General features: G+C 35.8%; 1 protein-coding gene across 1 annotated transcript in view; it reads right to left on the reverse strand.

The window, feature by feature from the left end:
- Nucleotides 1-25,464, reverse strand: part of CRPPA (CDP-L-ribitol pyrophosphorylase A) — a 104,538-nt gene that overhangs the window by 22,324 nt on the left and 56,750 nt on the right. Inside the window, exons 7-9 of the mRNA XM_036378795.2 lie at nucleotides 24,649-24,738; nucleotides 23,811-23,903; nucleotides 19,672-19,800 (exon numbers count right to left, since the gene is read on the reverse strand). Coding sequence (XP_036234688.1) covers nucleotides 19,672-19,800; nucleotides 23,811-23,903; nucleotides 24,649-24,738 — 312 coding nt within the window. The remainder of the gene's footprint in view (nucleotides 1-19,671; nucleotides 19,801-23,810; nucleotides 23,904-24,648; nucleotides 24,739-25,464) is intronic.

A 25,464-nucleotide genomic window follows, 5' to 3' on the forward strand; every position in this document is an offset into this window, starting at 1 on the left:
GTCAGGCATTGGAAAAGGTTGCCCAGGGAACTGGTGGAGTTGCCATCCCAGAAAGTCTTCAAGAAACTGCTGGTTGTGGCACCTAGTCCCATGAGCTAATTGACAAAGTGGTGTTGGATCACAGGCTGGATTCAATGATCTTGGAGGTCTTTTAACAGCCTGAATGATTCTGTGTGTGACTGAATGTGACTATTCACAGACAAGCCCTACAATTGTTCATCAAACCAGCAAGTCACCAGCTGCCTTGTATACCTTTGTAGATAGATGTTTACACTTAAGAGAAAAACACATTCTGAACTCTGAGCATTAGAGCTGACAAGCAGACTGGGTAAAACTGTACAAAGCTGCTATGTTAATACCAGCTGGCTTTAAATGTCCCTGCGCACTGTGACAAAATGCTTTTTTGGTAACTGCATTCCCACCACTTCACATTTTAAAACATTCTCTAGTTAATGACCAAAATACTACTGAGCAATAACAATGCTTATTGTTTTCACACTTTTTTCATCTTCAGTCTATCAAAATTAATTGCCATGAATAAAGCAGATGATGAAGACCATTCCTACCAAGACAAGATCCTTACGTACATAATTTTTTTATCAATTATGAACTGAACTTCATGAAGCATTTCCCATTACAGTTTGCTTTGCACTCAATTTTAGGCACACAGTACCTTCACTATCTGCACTGTCTTCCTCATAACCAAGCACAATCCTGAATATCCACGAGGCAACTCGGGTCTGTGGAGTCCGCTCATCTCACTGTAAAAGCACATAAACAGCACCTAAAAGGAACCACCAGCTCCACTTAGGATCATGATGCTCTTGCAGAATGATTCAGATTACCACACATACCCAGTGGAGAGTGTTTAGTGAACTTTGGGATATATCAGGAATAATTTCTGATAATCAATATTTGAGAAATACTACCTGCATGGGGCAGCCTGCTCAGAATATTCTCATCTGATGAGGGACATGAACAAAATAACATCTGGAAGTCTTTTATATCACCCACCCCTGTTTAAAAAAAAAGCTATTGTCTGAGTTGATGATTCACGGTTATAACTTTCCTAGTAACTGTCAACTTTCTCATGCCAATTATTTAAATATCAAAATAATATATTTGCCTGAGGCAATAAAAAGCAATAAAATAAGAGCTGGCAGTTTTACTTACATTATAAAAATCTTGATTCAAAGAGTTCATCCAATTAGTAAAAGAATAAATTGCATCGTGTACCTTTTAGCTAAAGTGTTTTATGCTGTTTTGATTTAGATTGTATTTGTGTTTGAGTCCAATAACAGTGAGTGAGAGTGACAGGGATCCATTTTGTGGATCCTGCCATCTGGCACAGGATCCCCTGGAAGAGTCACAGAACATCTGTTTAAGCACCAGATGTTCTCGAGGCAGACAGAGGACTTGTGTGAGGGGCACAGAGGGTAGAAGGTCAATCAGATGGGTGTCTCACTGGGCTGGAAGAGGTCTCTTCCCAAGCACAGCCAATATACTAGCTTTTATATCCAGGCTTTTTGGGTTTGACTTGAGCCAAACATCCATTCCAGACCACTTCTGCTCAATACCAGTAACCAAAAACATAGGAGCTGGTGGAAACTTCTGGACAGGGGTGGGAAAATAGGGAAAATGAAAATAATTTAGAGTAAATAATAAAAGTAACAGGTAATTCTGTTGCTGAAGGGAGTAAGGGACAGGAACTACTTGATTATAAAAAGGATGCTGATGCAGGTGAAAGGAGAAGAGAATTTCCTGTACCGAAAAGATGAAAGGAGAAGGGATGATTGCCGGACAAGATGGAAAGGCAAGCAGCTGTTAAAGGGAGAGGAGAGTTGCTGCTACTTTCCAGTGCAGGAGGGACAGGAAACTGAATCTCAGGTCAATATTTTAACCCAAAGAACCCAGGAAAAGAGTATCTTCTGGAGTTTCCTAAATTCAGCTGTCTTCACGAGGTAGAGCAGCACAGTAAGAGCAGACCAATGCAATGATGCTGCTGAGGACCTTGTAATTAAGCAATATACATTTTGCAGATTTTTACTACAGTCTAGTTCAAATCTGAGGTCCAGATCAAGTGTTTTTACTCCAGCAATTCCAAGGATAGTTATCTCACAAATCTGGTAAAGAGCAGATATATCAGGTGGATACTCAGTGAAGCGCTTCATCATCCTTTGTCTGTCAGACAAGGTAACACCAGGTGGCAGAAGCAATGACATGAATCTCCTTTATAAGCCTCATATATGGAGTCAGCCCTTTCTGTTCATCTTTGTTTCCACTTTGAGTCTTCCTGTCTTTTGTTACATTGCCACCATAAAGCCATCAGGAGTTCCCTCCCTCTCCTACTCTTCCATCTGTAGTAGACACTCTGTGACAATACCCTAGATGAACAGAATTCATGGATCCACTTGAGTCTGAGGAGAGAATGTTTTCTAGGAGTCTTTAGCACCACTGCTGCTTTGACTCTAGTCTGGTACCAGTTGGAGGCACCAGAATATCTGGATGAGACTGCATCACCCTGGGACATGGATAAAGCATATGCAGAACATCAATATGCAGAGGCTTACAGTCAAAGCCTTCTGCTATGAGTTGGCATTGTGATTTCACCATGCTCATAATAAATTTCAGGTGCCTATAATTTTTTCAGTTACAGTAGGCAAAGATATAATCAAGATTGCTGGGGGTGTTTTTCAAACCGCATTTTTTGAAAGTGTGTACATAACTCTATATGGAGAACATCTTTCCTCACATGAAGCAGTATGATATGATTGAACCTAGAGACATTCACATTACTCATGAAAACTCCAGTGGAACTGGTATTGGAGGGACAGTGGTTGTCAACAGCAAAGGCTATGAGGTTTTATTAGTCTATAGCATGAGCAGAATATTTCAGTACTATCTTCCAGATGGAGCATGATGGTATGGCATCTAGTATGATTCCACAGAGGGTCCCTTTGTTATACTAGTGTTGCAACTTAACAAAAAAATAAACAAAAAAATGAGGCAAAACACTATAAACATACTTAATATTAGTCAGTTATGCTAAGATACTACAACACTAGTACCAGAGGGTTACTTTGGGGAGATTCATGTGGGGCTCTTCCTTCTATAGTGCTCAAGTACTGACACAGACTGAAAACATTTCTAATCTGACAACCTAAAGCAGCAATGCATAACTAAAAGGCTTCTCCAAAGCTTGTTCTGGTGAATCACAGTATAAAACCAGAATTTTACAGTTAAAATGTCCAGAAAATATCTACAAGTCTTATGGGAGAAGTTTCTTATTCTTGCAAGTCTTAGGAAATCTGTGTATTTATTTCGGGGGTTAAATTTTGCAATTCCAAAAGAATAAAGGGCCCTACCATTGCTTCATGTCACTTTTATAATCCTATTTTAAAATGCTATCATCACTAATAATAAACTTTCCATTGTCTTTCAAATTGAAAGTTTTACTTTGCTAATGTTAATTTTTATAGCATTATCAACCAGTCTTCAATAACCGTGGGGTTTTGGGTTTTTTTTCAATAGGATATACCAGCATCACTGCAGAACTCAGTTGATTGACACTGAAATTATTTTTCCCAAAGCATCTCAGACAATAATTGGGTCTCTACTGAACATCTTCATCAGTCATTAAGGAAAGCTTTTTAACATGCATATGCAGGGAAATATGATGAGTAGTCTGGCACAATTATTTTCATAATTGAGTAGCTGTTATGAATTCCATTTTTGTAAATAGAAGCATAAAATGAGGAAATCTCCACAACTTTCCTGTCCAAACTCTTGCTCCTGAGCTATCCACACGAAACTGAAAAACTGAAGTACCATTACTATGTCAACATGGACCATAACACTAACAAAATCCTGCTTCTCACAACCAGACATGCAGACAAACCCTCCATTCTCCTAGAACTCACAGGTTCCAGGCTTCTACCCAGCCTACTTTAAATTCAGCTTCCTTGGATATAATTAACCAAACTTCACATTGTTTATAAACATATATAAATACTAGAATGAGGTATCAAAATAAATTCTGAAATACTGCATAATTAATTTGCATGCCACTTATTTTAAAATAAATGTTTTTCTTAAACACCATAATTGTGGAATATCAAAGCAACGGAATAAATCAAAATCTTACAAGGTAAAAAAACAGGCAAAACAAAACAAAACAGAAACCAAACCCCCATTATTCAGCCTTAAAGCTCAGAGTGAGGTAGGATCTTTTCTCTATTCCAAGCTTATGATGGAGAATTCCTCACCACTTTTTCTTTCTCTCAAATCTGATCCTGTATGTTCATTCCTCCCAGATCTTCTTAGAAAGGATGACAGAGAGACTCAGATCTGTATCTCCAGATCTGGCCAGACACAGCATTCCCTAGAATGTGTTCCCCCACACAGAGCATAGCATCCGTGGTCGTGTCATCAATCACAGACGCAGAGAAATGAATAAAAATGTGCTTATTTCTAAACCTGATAGCTTGTTCATGCTTGAAAAGAGATAAATCACTCCACAAGTATCTCATAAATAATGTTCACTTACAATGAAAGCATTAATAATTGCAATAGTATGTATGAAGAGCTATGCAGAAGGCCATTCACCTATCACAGGGTGTGGAAAGAAAAAACTAATAGCATGAACAGTTCAAAAACTCTGAGACACAATAGACTTAAAAGACATAAAATGCTGTGGGGAGGAAAAAGTGGAGTCACACAAGAAACTTGTGAAGTAAAGCTGTGAATCCGTACGCATTCCACTCCTCCGCAGATACTGGCCTGGGGCTACTATACGTCTGGAAGAGCGTGTCTGTGTGGAGATTTACGAATTAACTGCACTTCATTTTCAAAAACTGCTATTCATCATCACATGGTGTTTTCAACAAGGGCAGTTGAGCTAAAATGCTTCAGCTGAAGCCACTAAGTATTTGCTAACTTGATACTGATGTCAATTCCAGGGTGGAGAAAAGCACAGAAATTAAGGATTGTGGTAGGCCAATTTCACAGGAATTTGCAGAGAACCCCATTTTCTGACTTTTACAACTCCTTTCTGCTACTTGAATTTTTACTACAGCTCACTCTTCCTCTTAGCTTACACTAAAATCATTGCATCCTAGCTTCTTCTCTACTGAAAGATGCTGATAATCTCTAGCAAGTGAGAAAGATGGAATAGCAAGAACATGATCTGCATCACTGATAATTTCATTTATATCTGACTGATCAAGCAAAAAAGAACAGTTTTGTAGTTGCTCCCACTTTAGCCTTCTCTATGCCATGATGAACAGATACTGTTCATCAATACAATGGCATGCCATGTTTCAGTGTAGGGTGCATTTGTAACTCCTGGCCTTGAGTGTTCCTGCATGGATGAGCATGTTTACGAATGTCTTGGTTTAAAATAAACATTAGAAACTTGAGTAATAAATATATAATCATCATCTGGATAAAGATGCCTAAAATCCTACTGCCTCTGACTATAATTATAGTAATAAAAGTATTGCTGACTGATGAAGAAATGTATTATTTATGCTGCAGGGATTGCAAATCAACACTTTTTTATACTGAGTTAAGAATCCAGTCTGCATTATAAAACTTCATTGGTATATAAAATAATTACTCATTGGTGCATAAAATAACTCACCTCTGGACTGCACTGATTAATACTTCTGTCTCTCTCCTCCTGTATTATCTTTTTACTATGATCTATATTATTGCCATGATAATAAACTCATCAATTCAAGACAATACTTGGTCTTTACTGGATAAAACATGTTTATGTAAAATGTATGCTCATTGTCCTAAATCACATCTTCAAGGTATCTTTCATATGTAGTAAAATATTGTCTCAGTAGATTAGAGCAAATATTTCCAAACATGCCTACAAAGCACAACCCTCAGAAACCTCTTATCTTATTTTAATATCATATCTTTAATCTTATTTTGCTCACTATATCCCTGGAGTGAATATTAAAAAGAAGACCTATTTTACAGTTGCCAAGTGGGGATACATCATCTGAACTGCAAATTTAAATTTAAATGCTTTAGATCTTCTAGAAAGATTAAAAATGTGAGTGATATTTTCATCTATATTTATGAAGTACGAATTGATAGAGTTTCCAAATTCTGGCAGTAGGAGTGGAAGAGCCTTCCCTCATTCAGAGATGATGTGGTTATTGCAATGCTTTTCCTGTTCTCAATGGAAGAGTTGTGGACCATGGTCTACATTCAATGAGCCAGCTTATAATTAATTTTACATTAGATGCCTTTTTGAGAAAATAGAGAGGAAATAAACAGTTCACTGTATCAGTTTTCAATTTTAAAATACAAAGATTAACACAAGTGTCAGAACTCAAATAATTAAGGAGTTTCTGTGCAGACTATTTCAGGATATTTTTGCATAAAGCATTTTAATAGCATATGATTATTCACTTTTCACTCCACAAGACCAATTGGGAACAGCACTAACAAGTGTGGCAAACTACCAAGACTGGTAAAATGATCATGGACTCCACTGTCTACTCCACCCATGCCATAAAAAGCCAAGTTCATTGCTGCTGCCCAATTCCCAGTCTTTTTTATTTCTTTCTCCTGCAATGTTCCCTCCTGTCTTGCCTTTTTTCTCTCCCCTGCAATAAGGGGTGGTGTCTCTTTACCCCTTATTCTCTCTTCTTGACGCCAGGTGCCCAATCTGAGGGTGGTTATGAACACATGAAAACCCTATTGCAACTAAAACACATAGTGCACCACAACCAAATAGGAGCAATGAGCTGCAGTGTGTTCCCTGGGTAAAAAAAAAATGAGGGAAAAATGCCAAAGCCTCTGTGGGGTCTGTTCAAAGTCTTTGTGGAAAGGGCAGCCATAAAGAAAGCTGAAACCCATGGACAATAATCCATGATGAATACAGAGGAATGTCTGCAAATTTCACTAGCATCAACAGTGTATGTACAAGAGAGAAGGGTTATAGAGCTGAATCACTTGGCTAAATCTGGATTAATCATCAAATCATATAATATCCTCAGTTGGAAGAGTCCGACAAGGTTCACTGAGTCCAAATCACAAGACAACCCACAAAATTACATCATGTGCCTGGAAGCATTGTCTCACAAGAAAACAGTAAAAATTGTTCCTAATATTATGTTGGCTCTCCCTACCAGGATGCAGCTTACCTTCTTCAGTAAAGAAAAGTGGGAAATGAGACTTTAAAATTAAATTTAATTCATTTACTGTATCTTCCAATCCCACCTTGGCTCATTGCTCAGACTGGACAGAGCCTCCAGTAGCAGGAACTCTGTCAAGGATCCCTGTGACCAGACAGAAGCTAGGACACTATAGCAGCTGCACAAAAGGAGGAGTTCATCAGATACATAAGAAAGCATGCCTAATGCATATAGAGCTAAGATACTGCTCACTTTTTGCAAAGCACAATGTTAGGAAAGGCTACAAGTATTTTTAAGTAAATGAACAAATCACATAGCTCAAAACACACTGCATAGAGTAAACTCACCTTCATCTGCTAAGAGAACTATACAAATAAGAACATTTCTTTCTCAATTGGAGAACCACCTCTATGCGCAGCCAAGAAAGTTTTTCCTAATGTTACCAGAAAAGCATTCTATTTTTAAGTGGAAAGCTTTTCTTAAATTTTACATTCATCTTGTACTTACCTTGATTACCAAATAAACTCAAGTCCTACAGATAACATGAATTTAGAGTAAACACAATTTATAAGGATATCAAGTTACAGTGCTTACTAAAGCTTGTAGAAATAATAATCATGCTGCTACGAATGATAAAATCACAGGAACAAAAAGAGCCATTGGACTAGTAGCATTGAAGGGTACTAGCTTAACCCAATACCAAAGTACACAATCATAGGATCACATCATGGTTTGGGTGGGAGGCACCTCTAAAGGTCATCTAATCCAACCCCCTGCAATGAGTCTTCAACTAGATCAGATTGCTCAGAACCCTGTCCAACCTGACTGTGAATGATTCCAGGCTCTGGGCAACCTGTGCCAGTGTTTTACCACCCTCAGTGAAAAAACTTTTTTATTTAATTTAAAAAAACTCTCCTTCAGTTAAAAACCATTAAAGTTTCTACTGCTTCTCTACAGTAACATCACTTTTGCCTGTACACTTGAATGTCTTTATTCTTTGGCTGAAAAACATCAGCAAGGAGACACAGTTGCTACATTATCAGGATACAGAGGGCTTTTTCTGCAAAACACTTGCCCTAGGATTAAACTTGTTGCTGCACTTCAGTATGGAAACAATGTCAAAAGCCATGTGCAAACGTTCCATTTCATACTAAACTGATGCTGCCTCAAATGATTTAGCAATGTTTTAGAGTGGACACTGAATATGATTCCCATTTTGGCACAACTTGGTGAAAGCTTATGGTATAAATTAGCACTCTAAGGTCCTCTGACCAAAGTTCCCATCCCAAGTGAATCTGATCCTTCACATCCTTAATTATACTGGCAAGTACTCTCTTAAACACAGCTGTACCACTTCTAGCAAAATGGAATATTGATACAGAATCTTTGGGGGAAAAAAAGCCAATGCCAACCCTTGATAGTTTTACCAGTGCTTCACAGTTTTTAAGAAGAACTTTTTACTTTAAAACAAGTTTTCCACTCTCTTTTTCTGTAAAGAAAAAGCTATCTTAGCTCTGCCCCATTGTAGCACTTTAGTTTGTGGTGGTCTTTGATTTGAGGGAAGAGTGAACATTATTTTCAAAAGGCAACATGAAGAAAGATCCCGACTTACAAAAAAAAGTAGTATGTTACTCTGATTTGAGCAGTTGCTTTTCAATAATAACCCTGAACATTTCTATATGTCTCTGTGTTCAAAAGGATGTTGTTCATGTTCCCCTTAACCAAGAATATGGAGGTGGTAATTAGGCATGGAGCCAGTGAGTCTCCAAGCAGTTTGTCATAATGCTATAATATCAATTAGTACAAAATATGCCCTTTTCACACAGAAGGAGAGAATGGCCTAATTCATACCATAAAGAATTAGAAAAGGAAAAATATACAGAGTTAATTACATAACAATGTTTGCCAAGCAATGAATAGCTGAAATAGATGGGTATAAGAAACAAACACGTTTCAGATAAGCTTTATCAAGTCACTAGCTTAACAATAGGCAAGATTGATAAAGTTACTAAAACCAATACAGAAGGAAGGCAAAGACAACAATGTTTGCTTAAAGGAACAATCTTGCATGTAGAGTGAAGGGGTTGGATGATGACTTTTTTCTATCACTTAATTACTATTTTTCTATGCGTGAAGAAAAAGCAACATTATTAGCCACTCATTTTGTTCAGCACTGACATTGAAATCCATCTCTTTTAGAAACATACTTGTCTCAAGCTTTTAGAGACATGGCTACAAGCGGTTGCTGGCACATGAAACCACAGTGGCTCTTCCACTAGAAATGCAAACCCCGTTAACAACAAAAGCAGCAGTGCAGCTGACAGAACTGCCATCCTCCCTTTGCTATTGCTGTGACTGACACACAACTTGTCTATGAAAACTTTCAGTGGCTGTTTTCTCACACCACTAAATTTCATCCCCACTCTCACTCTTGGGATAAACTATTTCAGCAAAGAGATTATATTGTTTAGGAGAGAAAGAGGTTTTTTTTCAATTCATGCCTGAAAAAAAGTGGGGTAGTATGACATGCCAGTAAGAGTTACTAGTACATTAATCAACAAAATCTTACATCAACTGGACATAGATGCATGGTTAGCCCTTATTTAGTAACAGCTAACTACTTAAAATTTGGTTTGGAGTAAACTTTAGGAAGTGGAATTTTGACAAACAAACATGCTTAATGGAACTTCAGAGTGCAGTAAATAACCCCAAAACATTTTGAATCTCCATAAACAAAGCAGATTCATCTCTAAAAGATTTAGAAACAGCACACGCAGAGAACATATACTTCCATAAAAAAATAACTCTTCACTTCAGAGGAAAAGGCACATGCTCTCCCTTTTGACACCCCAATATTTTGGTTTATGAACTCCATGAGCTTGTAAACATAGTTACGCCATAATTATGTGGAAGAATCTCTGTGCCTTGAACATGGCAAGCATAGAGTACACTTGGAGGACAAAAATCAAAAGCTGAACTATGGAACTGGTATCTGACCTAGTTGAAGGAAAGTTCTGAACCCATTTTATTTCATTTTGAATAATGAAAGACCTCGCAGGAAAAACATCTAAAATTGCACAGTTCTGGGAGCAAGTGACCATAAAAGTTGGTGTGTAGTGAGCCTTACAAAGCATACTTCATTATACTGCTGCTGTTAAGTAGAAATCACACATTATCTCCATCTTTCATATCATTTGCTACAATTTTGCCTAAAAAATTCAACACCTGGTCTACTCAATTTAAGCACAGAACACTGGAATTAAATAAACAAGGGAAAAACACTTGAGCTCATAGCTGCATAAGAATGGAAAGACTGAGTCAAGGAAAAAGTTGAAGGCAGAGGTTCTGCCAAAAATGTGCATTCATGCTGCTGCCAGTACCACACAGGTTGAATAAAGCTCAAATGTAAACAATCCCCTTTTTTAAAAGATTCTGCTGGGTAGAAACTTCAAAGAGCAAAACAGTTATAAATCAAGACAATTTATATAAGTACATTGCAAAGTAATGGGGCATGGTGCTCAATAGAAAATGTGACCTCTGACCTGGTGAGACAGTACACTGTAAGGCTTGGAATATGGTTAAAATATTAGTTATGAGGATGAATAAAAATTGGCTTAGGAAAGTAGCTCCTCAAAGAATGCTTTAAAATCAAATTTAATGAGTTCAGACTGAAAATGCTGGAAAATCTATAATGGTGACATTTTCCACTTTTATTCAATCCAAGTATTCAGCTGGAAAATAACTTCCAGGATATACTCCACAACAAAATTCAGATGAAAATTACTACCCAGTGGAGGCTTCCTATGATCTTTCTCTGATTTCTGTTAAGCCTCAATCCACACATTTCCACGTCTTAAGAGAACAGTTTAATCTAACTTCAAACGCTCTGCATCTCATAGTCTTGAGATATGAACATATTTTCATATTCAGATGTTCCAAAACATATTTAGATGAAAGCCAGCTGAAATGTTTAGAAACTTAACATTGGTGAGATGAAGATACCACAAGATTTGCTCCTGTTATCTTTGAATGTTAAATAATAAATAGTCCTCAGCAACCACAAGCCAGCACCAGAATGCACTGTGATTGTTCTGGCCTTATCACTAATGAAGAGAAGCACCAGGTTCCTAGTGGTGTGCATCATCTCTAGTTTAAAAATTGCCTTAGCAGGCACAACAGCCTGGTAATAATTTCCAATTTAAAACAAGAAAATTCTGAAAAGACACAGGAACTACAGAATAGAAAGCTGTAACTCTGTACCAGAAAATTTAACAAACAGTTAAATACTCAATAGTAAGAGCAGGGAGCAATTTAAGATGAGAAAGTCAACATGTTTTTGTTTTTAAGTTTGGATGTGCATTCTCACTGTATTTCTTCAAAGGAGTGGGTGACAGTTGACTGAATTTACTGGGATTTCCAAAACTTTCAACAAAATTCTTCCCCAAAGGTTTTGAAGAAAAATAAGGTTCCAGGACATAAGACAGAAGACCTTCCAGAGATAAATCCTTGTTTAAAAGACTGAGTAGAGTGGGTAGGAGAAAATGCTTAGTCCTCAGAACAGAACCCACATAGTTCAGGTGGGATCTGTTATAGGATCTATGTTGTTCAACACATTCATAAAATTATTGGAAAAAATAGCAGTAATAATATGAGTTTGCTTATGATATGAAGACCATGAGGGTAGTGGCTGATTGGCATAGAATACACGAGGTTCATTATGAACTGAGTAACTCGACAATAAAATTATAAAGGAAGTTGAACGTAAGTGAATGTAAAACAATTAATCTGTTTTTCAAATTCTAAATTATGAGATCTCAACATACCAGTAGCAAGCTCCTGTGCTTAGGACACTAGTTTGCAAAGAACCACCTCTTTCTTTGTTTTCCAATCTATGTAGCTGCTCGCTAGGGGACACACTGGAGGCTAAAAGTTTACACAGATCTCAGAAGACAAGAGCATGGAGCAGAAACCCATCAGGGCTAATACTTCCACAGAAAACCTCTCTGGCTCAGGAGATACTTAGAATTACTGAGTCTAAGGAGAAAATTTAGGGGTGTCATATATGCTTGCCCTGGTCTGATTCTCTCCTAGGGATTTCCTTACAGCTACTGTTGGACACAAGACAATGACCTAGATAAACTTCTGATCTGGTCCATTATGGTCATCTTTGATGCTGTGATTTTGCAGCATAATAAATCCCACTGCAGCAAAACCCAAACCTGGGATTTATCAGGAGAGATACTTCCAGAGGAGATGGGTGACAAATCAGAAAAAGGTCCAAGGGCACAAAGCAGCTACTAGGACAGACCAGGGTATCACTGGGATCTGATGGCTGTGCATGCTGGGGCATTTTTCATTCTTGACATTATTGGGCCTTTGCCATGTGTAATATCACATTTTTAAATACTTCAGCACTGGGTGTGATGCATAATGGATGACTTTCACTGAACAATTGGACACAAACAACAAATAAGACTTGAGGCTTAGTGTCAAATACACACAGAACCCCCAGCCACAGGTCTTCTAGCCATTCCAAAGAAATACCCCAAAGTTAGCCTGAGGTTGGATTACTTGACTCCTGCTAATATATAGCAGGAGAGGATGAAAGAGGAAATTAATACTCCCAATATAGATTTGATAGTTACTGTATCTGCTGCACAAATTTTAGGAATTACCACACTATAAGAGCCTGAAGAACTGTAACCGTCACTACAATGTACAGCTTGAAGGGAATTTTTGTGTTTAAATGGCTGAAGCACTTCCTAAGTTTTTCTGGTCCAATATAGTGATGAAAATTGCTACAACCTTACATACTTTCACTATAAAACTAAACTTTGCTTTGAAACTGGAAAAAATTATCTGAAGAATTTCAGCCATATTTTTAATTGAAAAAGCGCACTCAAAATACAAAACTCATTAGAAACCAACACAACAGCAAGCTGTTAACATTTTCAAAATGCCTCTTAAGCACACAGAACAATTTTAGAAAGCTTCTTTGTTACTGTTGTTTCATGTAATCAGAGCTAAGCTAGAAAAAAAAACCAGAAGTATTCTGTACTATAGGTATTTTAGTCACCTGCTAAATGATGCCTCTGGGGGACAGCATGGAAGCCAAGTGAGAAGATTAAGTTTTGATGTCCAACTTAGACAGTAAAAGAGTACAAACATCGCTTTAAGTGGAGAATTGCAGCACTAACAACTCAAAAGTGCGACTGCCCTTAAACAGATGCAATGGACTTCAGAGGTTTCTATCAGGCAGGCTAGCAATGGAAAGAAAAGTTAAAAGGCATTTGTTTGCAAACAAAATCTTGTGTCAAAGTCCTTTCATCTTAAATGTTTATGTTTCCATTAAGAGATAAGAGGTCAACATCAAAGCTTTAATAAGAAATAAAAATCAGAATAACTCATACTATCAGATTTGAAGATGAAACTCAGATTTGATGCTCATAGTATTTGTTTTTGCAAATGGTTCCAATTCAATGTTTATTTCCTATTACAATAATGTATCCAGAATAATTTAAACTAACATACTTTTCAAGTTCCTATATTGTATATCACATATTTTCCTTTTCACTTGGGAGTCTGGTAGTTCATCTCAAATCCACTTGTTCCCCAAAATTCTTCATACTAAGGAGCTATTTTTAGAGGATAATGTATTATACAATTAAAATGTCCACAAAAGAAACAACTGGCAACCTTTATTGAATAATACTGTCAGAATGACTGAACTGAGGTAAAAGAGCAAGGATGTTTAAAGGCCAATTTATGAACTCACGACTTTTAGGATATGTCTACATGCCTTAATCACTTCGGCTGACAAGTTGATGGAAGAACTCTGATTTCTCCAATTATAAGTTCAATAGCTGAAGCAAGACTAAAAAGGTCATGTGTAAAAGGCATAAAATATTAACCTCATAGTTTTCTGTGCAGCTTGTTAAACTCCCAGAACTTGTAATAGCAGAGACAAATTGAGCAACTTTCTGACCTTTCTGTGATAAAAACCTACAGTTATTTAATGAAAGCCCTAAAGGTTACCAATTATTTTTCTTAAAAGCCCATCTTCCTGAGACTGGGAATTTGGTACTGCACTGAGAAATTAGTTTGTGGAAATATTCATTTGAGTGCTTTTAGAAGAGTTGCAAATCTGGAGAAAATCCACTGTTTTGTTACCTGTTTTGGCTAGAAGAGGAGGAAGACTTGAGGGGAAACAAGAGAAAGGTGTCAAGAGAAAAAAAGCAAGAAAATAAAAGAGCACGTATGCATGCATTCAAGGTAGACACACTAAAACTCTGAAATAAAATAATTGCAATCCCATTTTTTTGATCAATATTATCCAGTTTCAAGCTTCAGGATATCTACTAAAATGTGCAGCCAAGCAGCTGTGCTTCCCACAATGTCATGCACCAAAGTGTTAAAAGCAAAAGTGAGGTTGCAAAGGTCTGTGTTTATGACCTTTCCTAACTCAAAGCCCAAAACTTCCACAACATTTGGTAAAATTTGAACTAACACAATTATTAATTGACTTATGTTCCAGAGACATGTTCTTTTTTAATTTCTTGACATTCTCTGAATGGTACAAAACAGATGCAAAAGTCCAGGTTGATCAAATAGATTTCAGTTCAAAATACAAAGCCATATTTGTAAATCTTTCTCATCATGTCAGTTCTACTCATTGCAAGATATGCATCCATGACTGATTGCAGATAGTACTAATAAGGATAAAAATGTGTAAAACCTCCATAAATATAAATTTCTGGTTTTACTGGTGAATAACTGGCTATGAGTTTCTATTAAGAAAGCTACAGATTCTGATTTTTATGAGCCTATCCAGATAGAAAGTTTCAGACTCATTTGGTTTTCCTCTTTGTCCCAAACTCCAAGGAAAAAAGACCACTCTGGCTCATCACATAATTTGTACAATTTTCCTTTGATGAAAGAGTGTATAGTCCATAGGATCACGAAATTAAAAAGTTCAACTTCTACCTGTTGAAAATACTAAACAGTAATTACTTGGCCTTTAGAATTTCTCAGAATAAATGCAAGCTTCCATATTCATTACAATCTATTATGTCATTGCAGGTGAAATTTAAAAAAATGTCATTTTAAGAAAAGTGAAGTCTCCAGGCAGCATCCCAATCATTTTAATCAGATTGCAATCATTTGACCAATTCTATGCTTATAATTAAGTGAATTGTGAAGTATGCAGGGGTCATGTGCAGCAGAACCTCTTTGTTTTTAATGAGTTTCCAAAATTTTATTTTGTGATTTTGCTTCATTTGCCCTCCAGGCTCATTATCTCACTACTGGTTGCCAAAGCACCTTTTAGTTTGCGGATTATCCCATTGAGGGGTGTGTTCCCTCTTTTGAGAAACACTGCCTTAATGTTTACCCATAATACTATTTTAAGGGATCTTTGATGAAAAAGAAATCATAAATGTTTACCTTTGGGGCTTACCAAGACAGACATAAAACACTTCTAGCACACTAGGTATTTCTTGAGCCATCAACCACACTGCAGACAAGCCTCTTGTCTTCAAAAATCTTTAAGGCTACAGTAAGTGTTCAGTATGTTTGCATAAGAAAACACCCACAGTTCAGGTTCCTTTCGGTTTCACACAGCTTCATAACACTTATTCTATTACATCATTTGTCTCTTTTTAGTGTAGGTACTGTGATTTTTCTGGCTGTCAGTGAATAGTTCCTTTATCTTAACCAAACAGAAGTTTCAGAGGCAGAAGTACTTGGGCCCACTGTACCCTAGGCAAGGCCCAGCACATATTTGCTGCTCTGACACAGCATTCTGTCAGTGCTTCTCTGAAGTAGGATAATTTTGAATTCATACAGTTCTATAACCAAGATATATTAATTTTACTTTCTTATTTTAAAGCTTTCTGTGGTTTACTATGTCCATCTAAATGTGCTTTATTTTGGATTGTTACTGTTCCTTTTTAATCCCTCCAAACAGTAACAAAGTCTTTATTGAAACTTACAGGCCAAGACTTTATTTCTGTAAACATTACAAGCTGTTGAATTTGAACTCACATGCTAGGAAATGCTTTTATTAGTCTCTTTTTATTATTTTATTGATCATTTTTGTAATTCAGTCATAAGACTGCTATTATTATTACTATGAATATTTTTAAAGGGAGAAGAGCAGTAAATAAAGAAAATAGCGTTTTTTTAAACATTACTGTCATATTCAAGCATAACCCCATTAACTACCTAGCACATGTTTAAAGATGATAATGTGTGTGTGTGAGAGATCAAGGCCCAATTTCAGTATTATTCATTGCTCAGAGCATAGAACAACAACATGCAGCTGAGGTATCCTCCCAAATCTTGTGCCTCCAATGATATAAATCAATAGTTTTAATATATATCCATCCCTGCATGGATGCAATGGTTTGACATTAGCTTTCATATTCGTTGGGGTTTTAGCAGTTCTTAAGTCTCCTTCTAAGTACAACTTTATTTACTAATAATTTGGCTTCTTTTTACAGGTTTTCCTCCTAATATTCAGAATCTGCTTTCTCCATTACATCCTACTTGATATGATTATTAAAACAAAGACTATTATTCTAATATATAATACCATGCCAGACATTGCTATTTGCAATGTGAACTTCTCATTAAATTAAGGAGTTGGAATTTTACTAACTTTACATCAACACTTGCCAGTAATATCATCCATAAAAAAACGAATCTTTCTCCCTATTTTTACTTCACATTGCTTATCAGCTATTTCCTTCAAAATATCTGAAAAATGGTCAAAAACAAATTCCCTAAGTTCAGACTCAGATACTGAATACTCTTTGGCCTTTTGCATTTTGCATGTGCAAACCACTTCTAACATCACGGAACTGTTTTAGAAAAGAAAAAAAAATCTTAAGTGCAATTTAAATTAACTGTATTTTCAGCATGCAAACTAGAGATTTTATGAAGTGGATCTGTATATCAATATCAGTAATGTGGTATCCTATGCATGATGTTTATAAGAGAAATAACTATTTGTGTACCAGGCACTCATAAAAATACTTGGCATCTTTTTCTAAATACCAAACAAACACTGCTTTTCAGAAGTGAAAATAAAGGCTCATACTTTTTCTTAGGGCTTCACAGCTCCTTCAATTCCATCAAAACTGAACTCCACGGTTCTATAAGCATTTAATTTCCACTTCCAAAACATTAAAAAAAAAGTTATATTTTCAAAATTTATTTATTTCAACAAACTTGCTTTTCCAATGCAAAATCCAAAAGACTGCTCCCATTTTCTTTTATATCAACGTATCCTTACACCCACTTAATCATATAACCCTACGAAACATGACATCATTTCACCTGAACATTACCATGGCCTTGTCTCATTAAATTCCTTTTTTTTTTTAATTAGGAAATGTGTACCTATCAGCTGTGTATGTCTGGTAGTGATGATATAAACCTGTCAGATAGTGGACAGCTCCAAGGAGTAACCTGTCATCACTCTTTTCCTGAAATAAACTACAGCTTTCTGGGAATTCTAGAACACATCTAGTGACAAAAGTTATTGCAAAAATAGGCTATCTTGCATTAGCACAGGTGCTTTTTTGTGTTTCTCCTTCTTCTGGACTCCCCATCATGCCTATATGAAATTCCATCCTCAAGCATGGAACTCATCTACAGGTTTATCTATTAATAGCTTGTACTAGAAGTAAAATACCTTGGTGACTCTCAAATCATGCTTTGGACTTAAGATTAAAAAAAAAAAAAAGAAACTGTTTTAAAGATGTTTTTTCATGTAAAAAAATTGCTTTTGTTCACAGTCTCTCAGTCCTACTCAGACCAGCAATAAATTTGGGGCTATGTAATTTCTAGATTCATACATCAAATCTTTCCATAGATCTTTACCTAGAAACAATAATGTTCTATATAGATCTGCAGACAAAAGTAAACTTGATACATATATCAGATATATACAAATGATGTGTACAACCCATTCTTTTGTTATTGATCAAAGTAGACAGCAGGAACTCAAGACTATATTCCTGTCTCTGTGAGCAGGGACATGTTTTAAAGCCATTCTAAAACAATCAGCTAGAAATAGTTTACTTACTTTTTAAAGTGTTTTAGTCTATATAAGACTTTCTCCATGCTAATAAGTGATGATTCTCACTGCAATGATCTTACATAATGATTCTAGCTTTTTATTTTCAAAGAATGGAGGCAGCAGTCTGCTGCAATCCTCTTATCACCACAGATCAAGAATTCCCACTCAGATCTCAACTGCTCTTATACGTGCCCATTAATATTAAAATGTCTTGTTGCCATGCACATCAAAATCCACTGAAGATTATAAAAGATTTTTCTTTCTTCCAGTCAGCTTTACTAACTGTTGCTATCCACACATGTCTATTTGATTCACTTCCATATAAAATCATATACACACAATGAAGTCTAAAAGGCAAAAACTGCAGTTAGACCACAGCAATATCTGAAGTGTTTCTTTTTACCATGATAAGGTGACTCTTGAGGCTATATTTCAATAGTTATTAAAATTATTTTTACCAAAAGAAGCCAGAATTCACCCTGAAAAAATGGGGTTTGATAGCAGCAGAAAGATAACTGAACAGCTGCATGTCCATTGGTGTTTTACAAACAAGAGATGAATTAATGTCATATAATAGCAATGTTCCTATTGTGTTGGCATTAAAAGTCTAAAAAAGCATAAAGTGATAGGTATTGATACTCACAGCTCTTAATAAAGCAATATAATTTGATGGGAAAAACTGAGTGCTTGGTGTACCAGAAAAAGATTTAAAACTAAAGCCAGATTTAATCAATTATAAATAAACCCAAACACATAATTAAAAAAAAAGCAGTTAAGATTACATTTATTCTTCTTTATTAAATTTCTAGCTTACTTCTTCCTTCAAACTTCAGTTTGCTGAGTTAAAAAGCTGAAAAATTATATCTGCACTGGAGGCAAGGCAGCCCACTCTTCTGGTTGACAGAACATGTTTCCCAGGCAAATGGTTTATTTTTAAATAGCTTTTGTGAGTACAAAGTATGTTGGAGTGCTAACTCTTTTTGCCTCCAGCTGAGGCAATTTGCTGCTATTACCGACACTGTTTCAACACCTATACACCATGCCCTTCCTGTCACCTGAGTACCAAATTCTGTTTTGATGAGGGACATAAAATACTGGAGAACCACTGACTGAATGTACTTCCACTATTTTTCTCTTTTTCTAATGCTGAGAAAAAGCAATTTTCTAAGAAGAAAAGCAAAAATGGTCCTGAGGTTTTAATGCATTTCTAAAAAATGTTTACATTTACTCCTCTCTAATCAAAAAGCTTACATTTTTTTTCATAACTACAGGCTTGTCTGAATTTTGAACAAGAACAGGCAAGAATCTTCTAAAAAAATCCTTTTTGTGCCATATTTATTTCCCTTTGATTTTGTTTTAAATGAAGATTCTATCATTAATCATATAAATTGCAAAAGAAGATAATTTGCACACAGAAAGATAATTACATACCTTATATTGGATAAGGAGACCATAAACTAAAATGTTTTTCTTTTTAGTTTCTCTTGCAAATGTCTTGATCGTAGTTAGGTCTTCCATCCCAATGCTGAAAGAATTATATTCTGGAATATCCAAGTGCACCTGCAAAAGAACAGATGAGGAAAAAACAAAATCCACTTTTTCCATAGTGTGCCAGTTTAGACTGATGGTTTTTAGTATCTTATTTTTAGGTGTTAAGCACACATAAAAATACTGACTAAAAAAGGCATTTCTTAGCTTCTATTTACTACTGAATTCCACTACTTACACATTTAAGGGCATGAAAACTATTTTTTCAAAGCAGAAGAAACCAATATGCCAGAACATCTCATACATCTTAAAAATATTCAATTAAATTTGAAAACAAATAACATTCTTTTATAAGCTCTAGACTAACTTTCAGAGGAGATTTTTTTTGTTTGCTTGGGTTTTTTACTATCAGAGGACTATAGAATACACTTATCTTTCGTAAGTATCTTGAAGGTTTTCAAGACAAATCTAAATTCTTTGAACTTTAATTGGAAATGTACTATCCTTTCAGTATAGCAAATTAGTTGCCTTAATTGGGTTAATTTCAAGATAATACTTCAAGTTTAAAAAGCAGAAACTACCTCAAAAGAAGTCTGAGACCTTGGGCAGGGAAAGGCAGGTCTCATTTCCATCAGGAATGCTGCACAAACATGGCAGATCTCACAGGACCTGAACTGAGTTTAAGAAGTGTTTGGACAACGCTCTCAGGCACAAGCTGTGATTCTTGAGGTGTCCTGTGCAGGGCCAAGAGTTGGACTCAATTATCTTGGTGGGTCCCTTCCAGCTCAGAATATTCTGTGCTTGTATAACTGGTACTTCCAAGGAGGCATCAACTAGCTCAATCCTTTCCCAAGTCTTACATATTCCACATTTTAATCAATTTCCCTCATAAAACTTCTATTAGCTGTAGAAATCAAAATTAAGTATGATGATTTGTACATATAATGTTTCAGTGTCTATTAATAGCAGAAATACCTTTATTCCCAAAAGGAAAATTATTTCAAGTTCTCTTTGTACTTCATTTTCCATTTATACTGACAGAAAATAGGTCCTCACTCATTTTCTCTTGCAACACTTTCAAAAACAAGCTATTTATTTCCTAAATGCACACTTACCAGAAGCAAAGCTATTGTCTTCTACTACACAAGCCGAGATTAATTTTCACACACACTCATTGTTTTGTTATTTTCTACCCAAAACAAGGCTAAATACTACTCATTTACTATTTAAAAGAAATTATAAAACCTATTATTTTGAGAGAACTTAACCTATCTCCTCTTTACCATTAACCTCTTTAACAGCTTTGAAAAGAGATTTTCCTCAAACTAACTTTGGTACTGAAATGCAAATAATTGCAACTGCAGAGCTGAAGTACTAGCACTCCTTTCCTTCTAACCCTAACAAAGCAACAACATAAAAATCAAATCCATTTATACCATTTACAAACATGAAAATTTATTGCTCAAAAAAGCAATGTCAGTTTAAGTATATGATTTGTCAGCTTACAGCATAATTGAAGATACTGCCTTTATGCAAACAAATAATTGCCTCAAGTTTACCTTTGTGATGCCTATTTCTCCTGTAACATTAATCTTCCATTTTGTGATACAGTAATCCAGAATGCTGTTTCAGCTTACAGATGCCATGAAACAATCCAGTCAGGCACCAGGATAATGGATAGACTTTGAATCTGTGGCAACTGATAGGTGGGACTATGAAAAAAAGTCATGGTGTCCAGTGCAAGCTCATCCTTTTATTGGATCAATGCTCACTGGGCTGGTTAAACAGAGAGTCTGGCACAATAATAACACCTGTCATTTCTACAATTAAAGAAGATGACTATTGGAAGGGGAAAAAAAAAAACCCTTTTTTCCTTAATTATCATATTATTATGAAGAAATTGCTTTTTGTCAAAAAATCAAAGAATAGACAAGAACTTTCCAATTGCCCAAATCCAATTGCATTAGACTGTTCCTAGTTATGAGTTTGGAATAGAAGCAGTTAGCTGCTCTCCCCATTTATTCTTTCAAGAGTTTTACTTTTGAGAGTAAAAAAACGTGTTTCCCTTATAGCTGGTATCTAAGACCTATGTATTTAAATGTCAATATACTGCTTAAAATTCTGATTCACATTTGTCTGAGAAATATTAATATGTCCTTTTACATTGAAAGAAAGTGTATTATAGGATTTTCCATTAACAATCCGTTCAGTTAATATGTTTTAAAAGTATATCTATAGGAAAGAATACAGTTGAGGAAAATCCCACTCATGAGCCTTAGAGAAGAGGACACCCAACACTTAATTTAAATTAAGACTGCTGAAGGAAGTTTCTCTGTACCATAATATCTGTAATGAGTTTTAGAGCTCAGAAATTTCAATACTTTCCAGTGATTAATATGAGACAATGATTTGTTAAGCTAATTCTTGTCACTCTAAACATACCTTCCAGATCTCCTCTTCTTCCCTTCTAGTATTTCTAAATGATAGTGTGGTACATCCACCAGATGCCCAAGTGCAATTAGACAGCATAATTTTAAGAAGTGTATTTCTATCAGTGTTTTAAATATTAGCAACTGTTTCCACCTAGTTATGAGATTTTCTTCCAATGTCTAGTTCTTAGAAATTTCAAGTAGCTGTCAGAGACAACTGATGGATCTGGAGTATACTAAAGGGATTAAATGTATTATTTTCTCCTACACCTCTTTTAAAAGGAGACTACTTAAATAATTAATACATGCTTCAGGCTGTTCAAGCAAATATACTTTCATTAAAAATGGTTCTGGGTTCTACAATGACTTCAAGACCTAGTATCTCAGGGGCAAAACCCGAGTTTCATGGGGAGATAGTGTAAGAATTACTTGCACTCCTATTTCTTAGGAGATACTAAGACCAGAATATTTATAGCTACAAGTATTAAACCACTTTCACATTCCTGGCATCACACTCAAAAAAGTATTTAATTGAAAGTCCAGACTTGAAAGTGCTATCACTTTGGCAAAAATAAGCATGCTTTTGACACCTTAGCATTAGCTAGTTGATAAACAATTCCAACTTTATCTTCACACTCAAAATTCAACACAGAGAGAAGTAGTTTTTTATATTCTTGCTAAAGGACTAATGAAAATATTTTCAGTCCAAAAAAGGAGTATTTTGCACATCCAGTGGCCTTGTAAATGACCAACAGAATTGGAGACATGTAATTGCTCTGATTATGAAAGGCAGAAGTGACTTATCTTCGAAAATTCATTAAAATAAAGTTTTACCCTGAAGTTCCACAGAAACAGGATCAAGAAAATAAGATGGTCTAGAAACAAAGTCCCAAATATTGATGTTCAGCAACTCACTCCAAGAGAACAGCATACAATAGGTGAGGCTATAATGGGTATGATAGGTTAGGCTCTACAGAAAGATCTGGACAGGCTGGATCCATGGGCTGAGGCCAAGGATATGAGGTTTGAGAGGGCAAAGTGCCAGGTGCTGAACTTGGGTCACAACAACCACACCCAGCACCACAGGCTGGGCAGAGTGGCTGGAAAGGTGCCCAGTGGAAAGGGACCTGGGGGTGCTGGTTGGCAGTGGCTGAGCAGGAGCCAGTGTCAGGTGGCCAAGAAGGCCAATGGCATCCTGGCCTGTATGAAAAACAGTGCAGCCATCAGGACCACACACACATAGCAAAAAGGAAAGCCACTTAATTCTGTTTCAACTGAGCATCCAAGCACAGCACAAGCTTTGCAGCATCCCCATAGAGAGAGAGTACAACAGCAAGGCAGAAGTTAACAGTTCAGTACAACTAGCCAGCCACAATGAGCCTTTCACAGAAATATATAACTAATAAACTGTCATTTGCTAGTGTCAGTTTGTTTTCTGACAGCATGCAGTACATTTGTTGAAGTGAAAATGAGTTTCTTTCTTTAGAAACCAATTTACTGTTTGATTTTACAATTTTATTCTGAGTTAGCAGCAGTGTAAACCTAGTCTAACTTTAAAAATACTTATATTACATATTACTTATATTTATATTAAATAATAATTTAAAATAATTAATGAGATGCTTTCTACAGTAACTTACAGGAGTTACCTACCAAAATAAGGACAACTGGACATAAGAGAGGAATATTTGATTTTTCCAACATATCCACTAGTTCCTGGGTTTCTTGAATGGCCCACCTTTTATCCTAAATAAAAATAAATGTTTGGAATTACTGAAAACAACATTTATTTAATAAAAATGGAATTTGAAGAACTGTTATTTACCAAAAAAAAAAGAAGATACATCACTTTTTTGCTTTTAGGGGGGCAGGGTTTGGTTGATTAGCTGATTGTTTTTAGTACACTTTTAAGGTATTTTCTGGTAAAGTTATAAATGTTTGAAAAATCACGAAATTAATAATATTAATAACCCTTTATTTTTATATATATATATCTATATATCTATAAAACCAAACAAGATTACAGGTCTTGATTGGTCTCAGATATGGTTCATCTAAAACCAACCTGTTCCCATACAGGGACCCAAATACAGATCCCACGGCATGCACATGTCCAGAATGGGAAACACTAATTCAGACCACAGGATGAATGCACACTTAGATGACTTCACATATCACAGGCCTCTCCTTATAATAACTCACTTCGATACAACACTTATGAAAGAAATTTTAAATTACTTCAGATTTTACCCCTCTTGTTCAAGAATTCATGGCTGGTTAACAACACAGTGACAGAAGTGTGGAACCAGAGGAGAATGGACAGACCAGTATCTCCAAGGTCGAGTTTAGTGCACATTAGAAACACCAAACATCAGAATAAACACAGTACATGATAACAAAAATAACAACTTATTTCTCAAATATTTAATTTTTATTTATCATTACTAGTAAGTTTAAGTGTAAAATAAAAGCATGCATCCTCACTACTTACATTTACACAAACAAAATTATAGCATTGTCCTGAAATGATGTTTTGTAGACAGCTATCATTTTTGCTTGAAGATACTGAAATAGCTTCAACCTGATTAGACAGAAAAAAATGTCAAAAATTATAACTCAGCATTAACTATCTGCTAAAGCTTCCACCACTGTGGCAGAGGTTGTTCATTTAAATTATTTAAAACTGGCAGTTATTATTTCCACTACAAAAACTGAAAATTGCTCAAAATTTTGGGGCACTCAACAGTGAAGCAAGGAGCCCAACAAATGTTGAAGTATGCTGCTCAGGGTATGCATTCCAGAAACAGCCCTGGAAGCATCAGACATGAGTGCTGCTGCCTCGGTTCGGATGTTCAACTGTTTCGAGAGATGAAAACACTGTCCATAAAATGATCTAATGATTTTAGACCTCTAATTCTGAGAAAACCTCTCCAATACTCAGATATATACATTTTGTCTTCATGAAGTTAAAAATAAAATAAAATAAATATGTAAGAAAGATCAGGTGCACTGGTATTCCAAGATTCTGCCCAGAACAAGAGTATAAGACCCATCTAGAGTTTCTCCTTGAAATAATTTCTTCAACAAATGTTTTTAAATACTTTCTTAGGCACAGACATACTTATTTTGCAACCTTTAACACAAGCTAAGTAACTATCTTATCTTAGTTAAAATAAAAAGTAGATTCTACTACTATTATCAGCTTTGGTATTGCCTTAAGTAAAACAGTAAACCAGGCAGCAGAGGGTGAATCTGTTCCCTAAGAGAAGATAACACTTTGAAGCAAATAAAACATCTTGAAATTCAG

The sequence above is a fragment of the Molothrus ater genome, chromosome 1 (genome assembly GCF_012460135.2).
Source record: "Molothrus ater isolate BHLD 08-10-18 breed brown headed cowbird chromosome 1, BPBGC_Mater_1.1, whole genome shotgun sequence".
Classification (NCBI taxonomy): Eukaryota; Metazoa; Chordata; class Aves; order Passeriformes; family Icteridae; genus Molothrus; species Molothrus ater.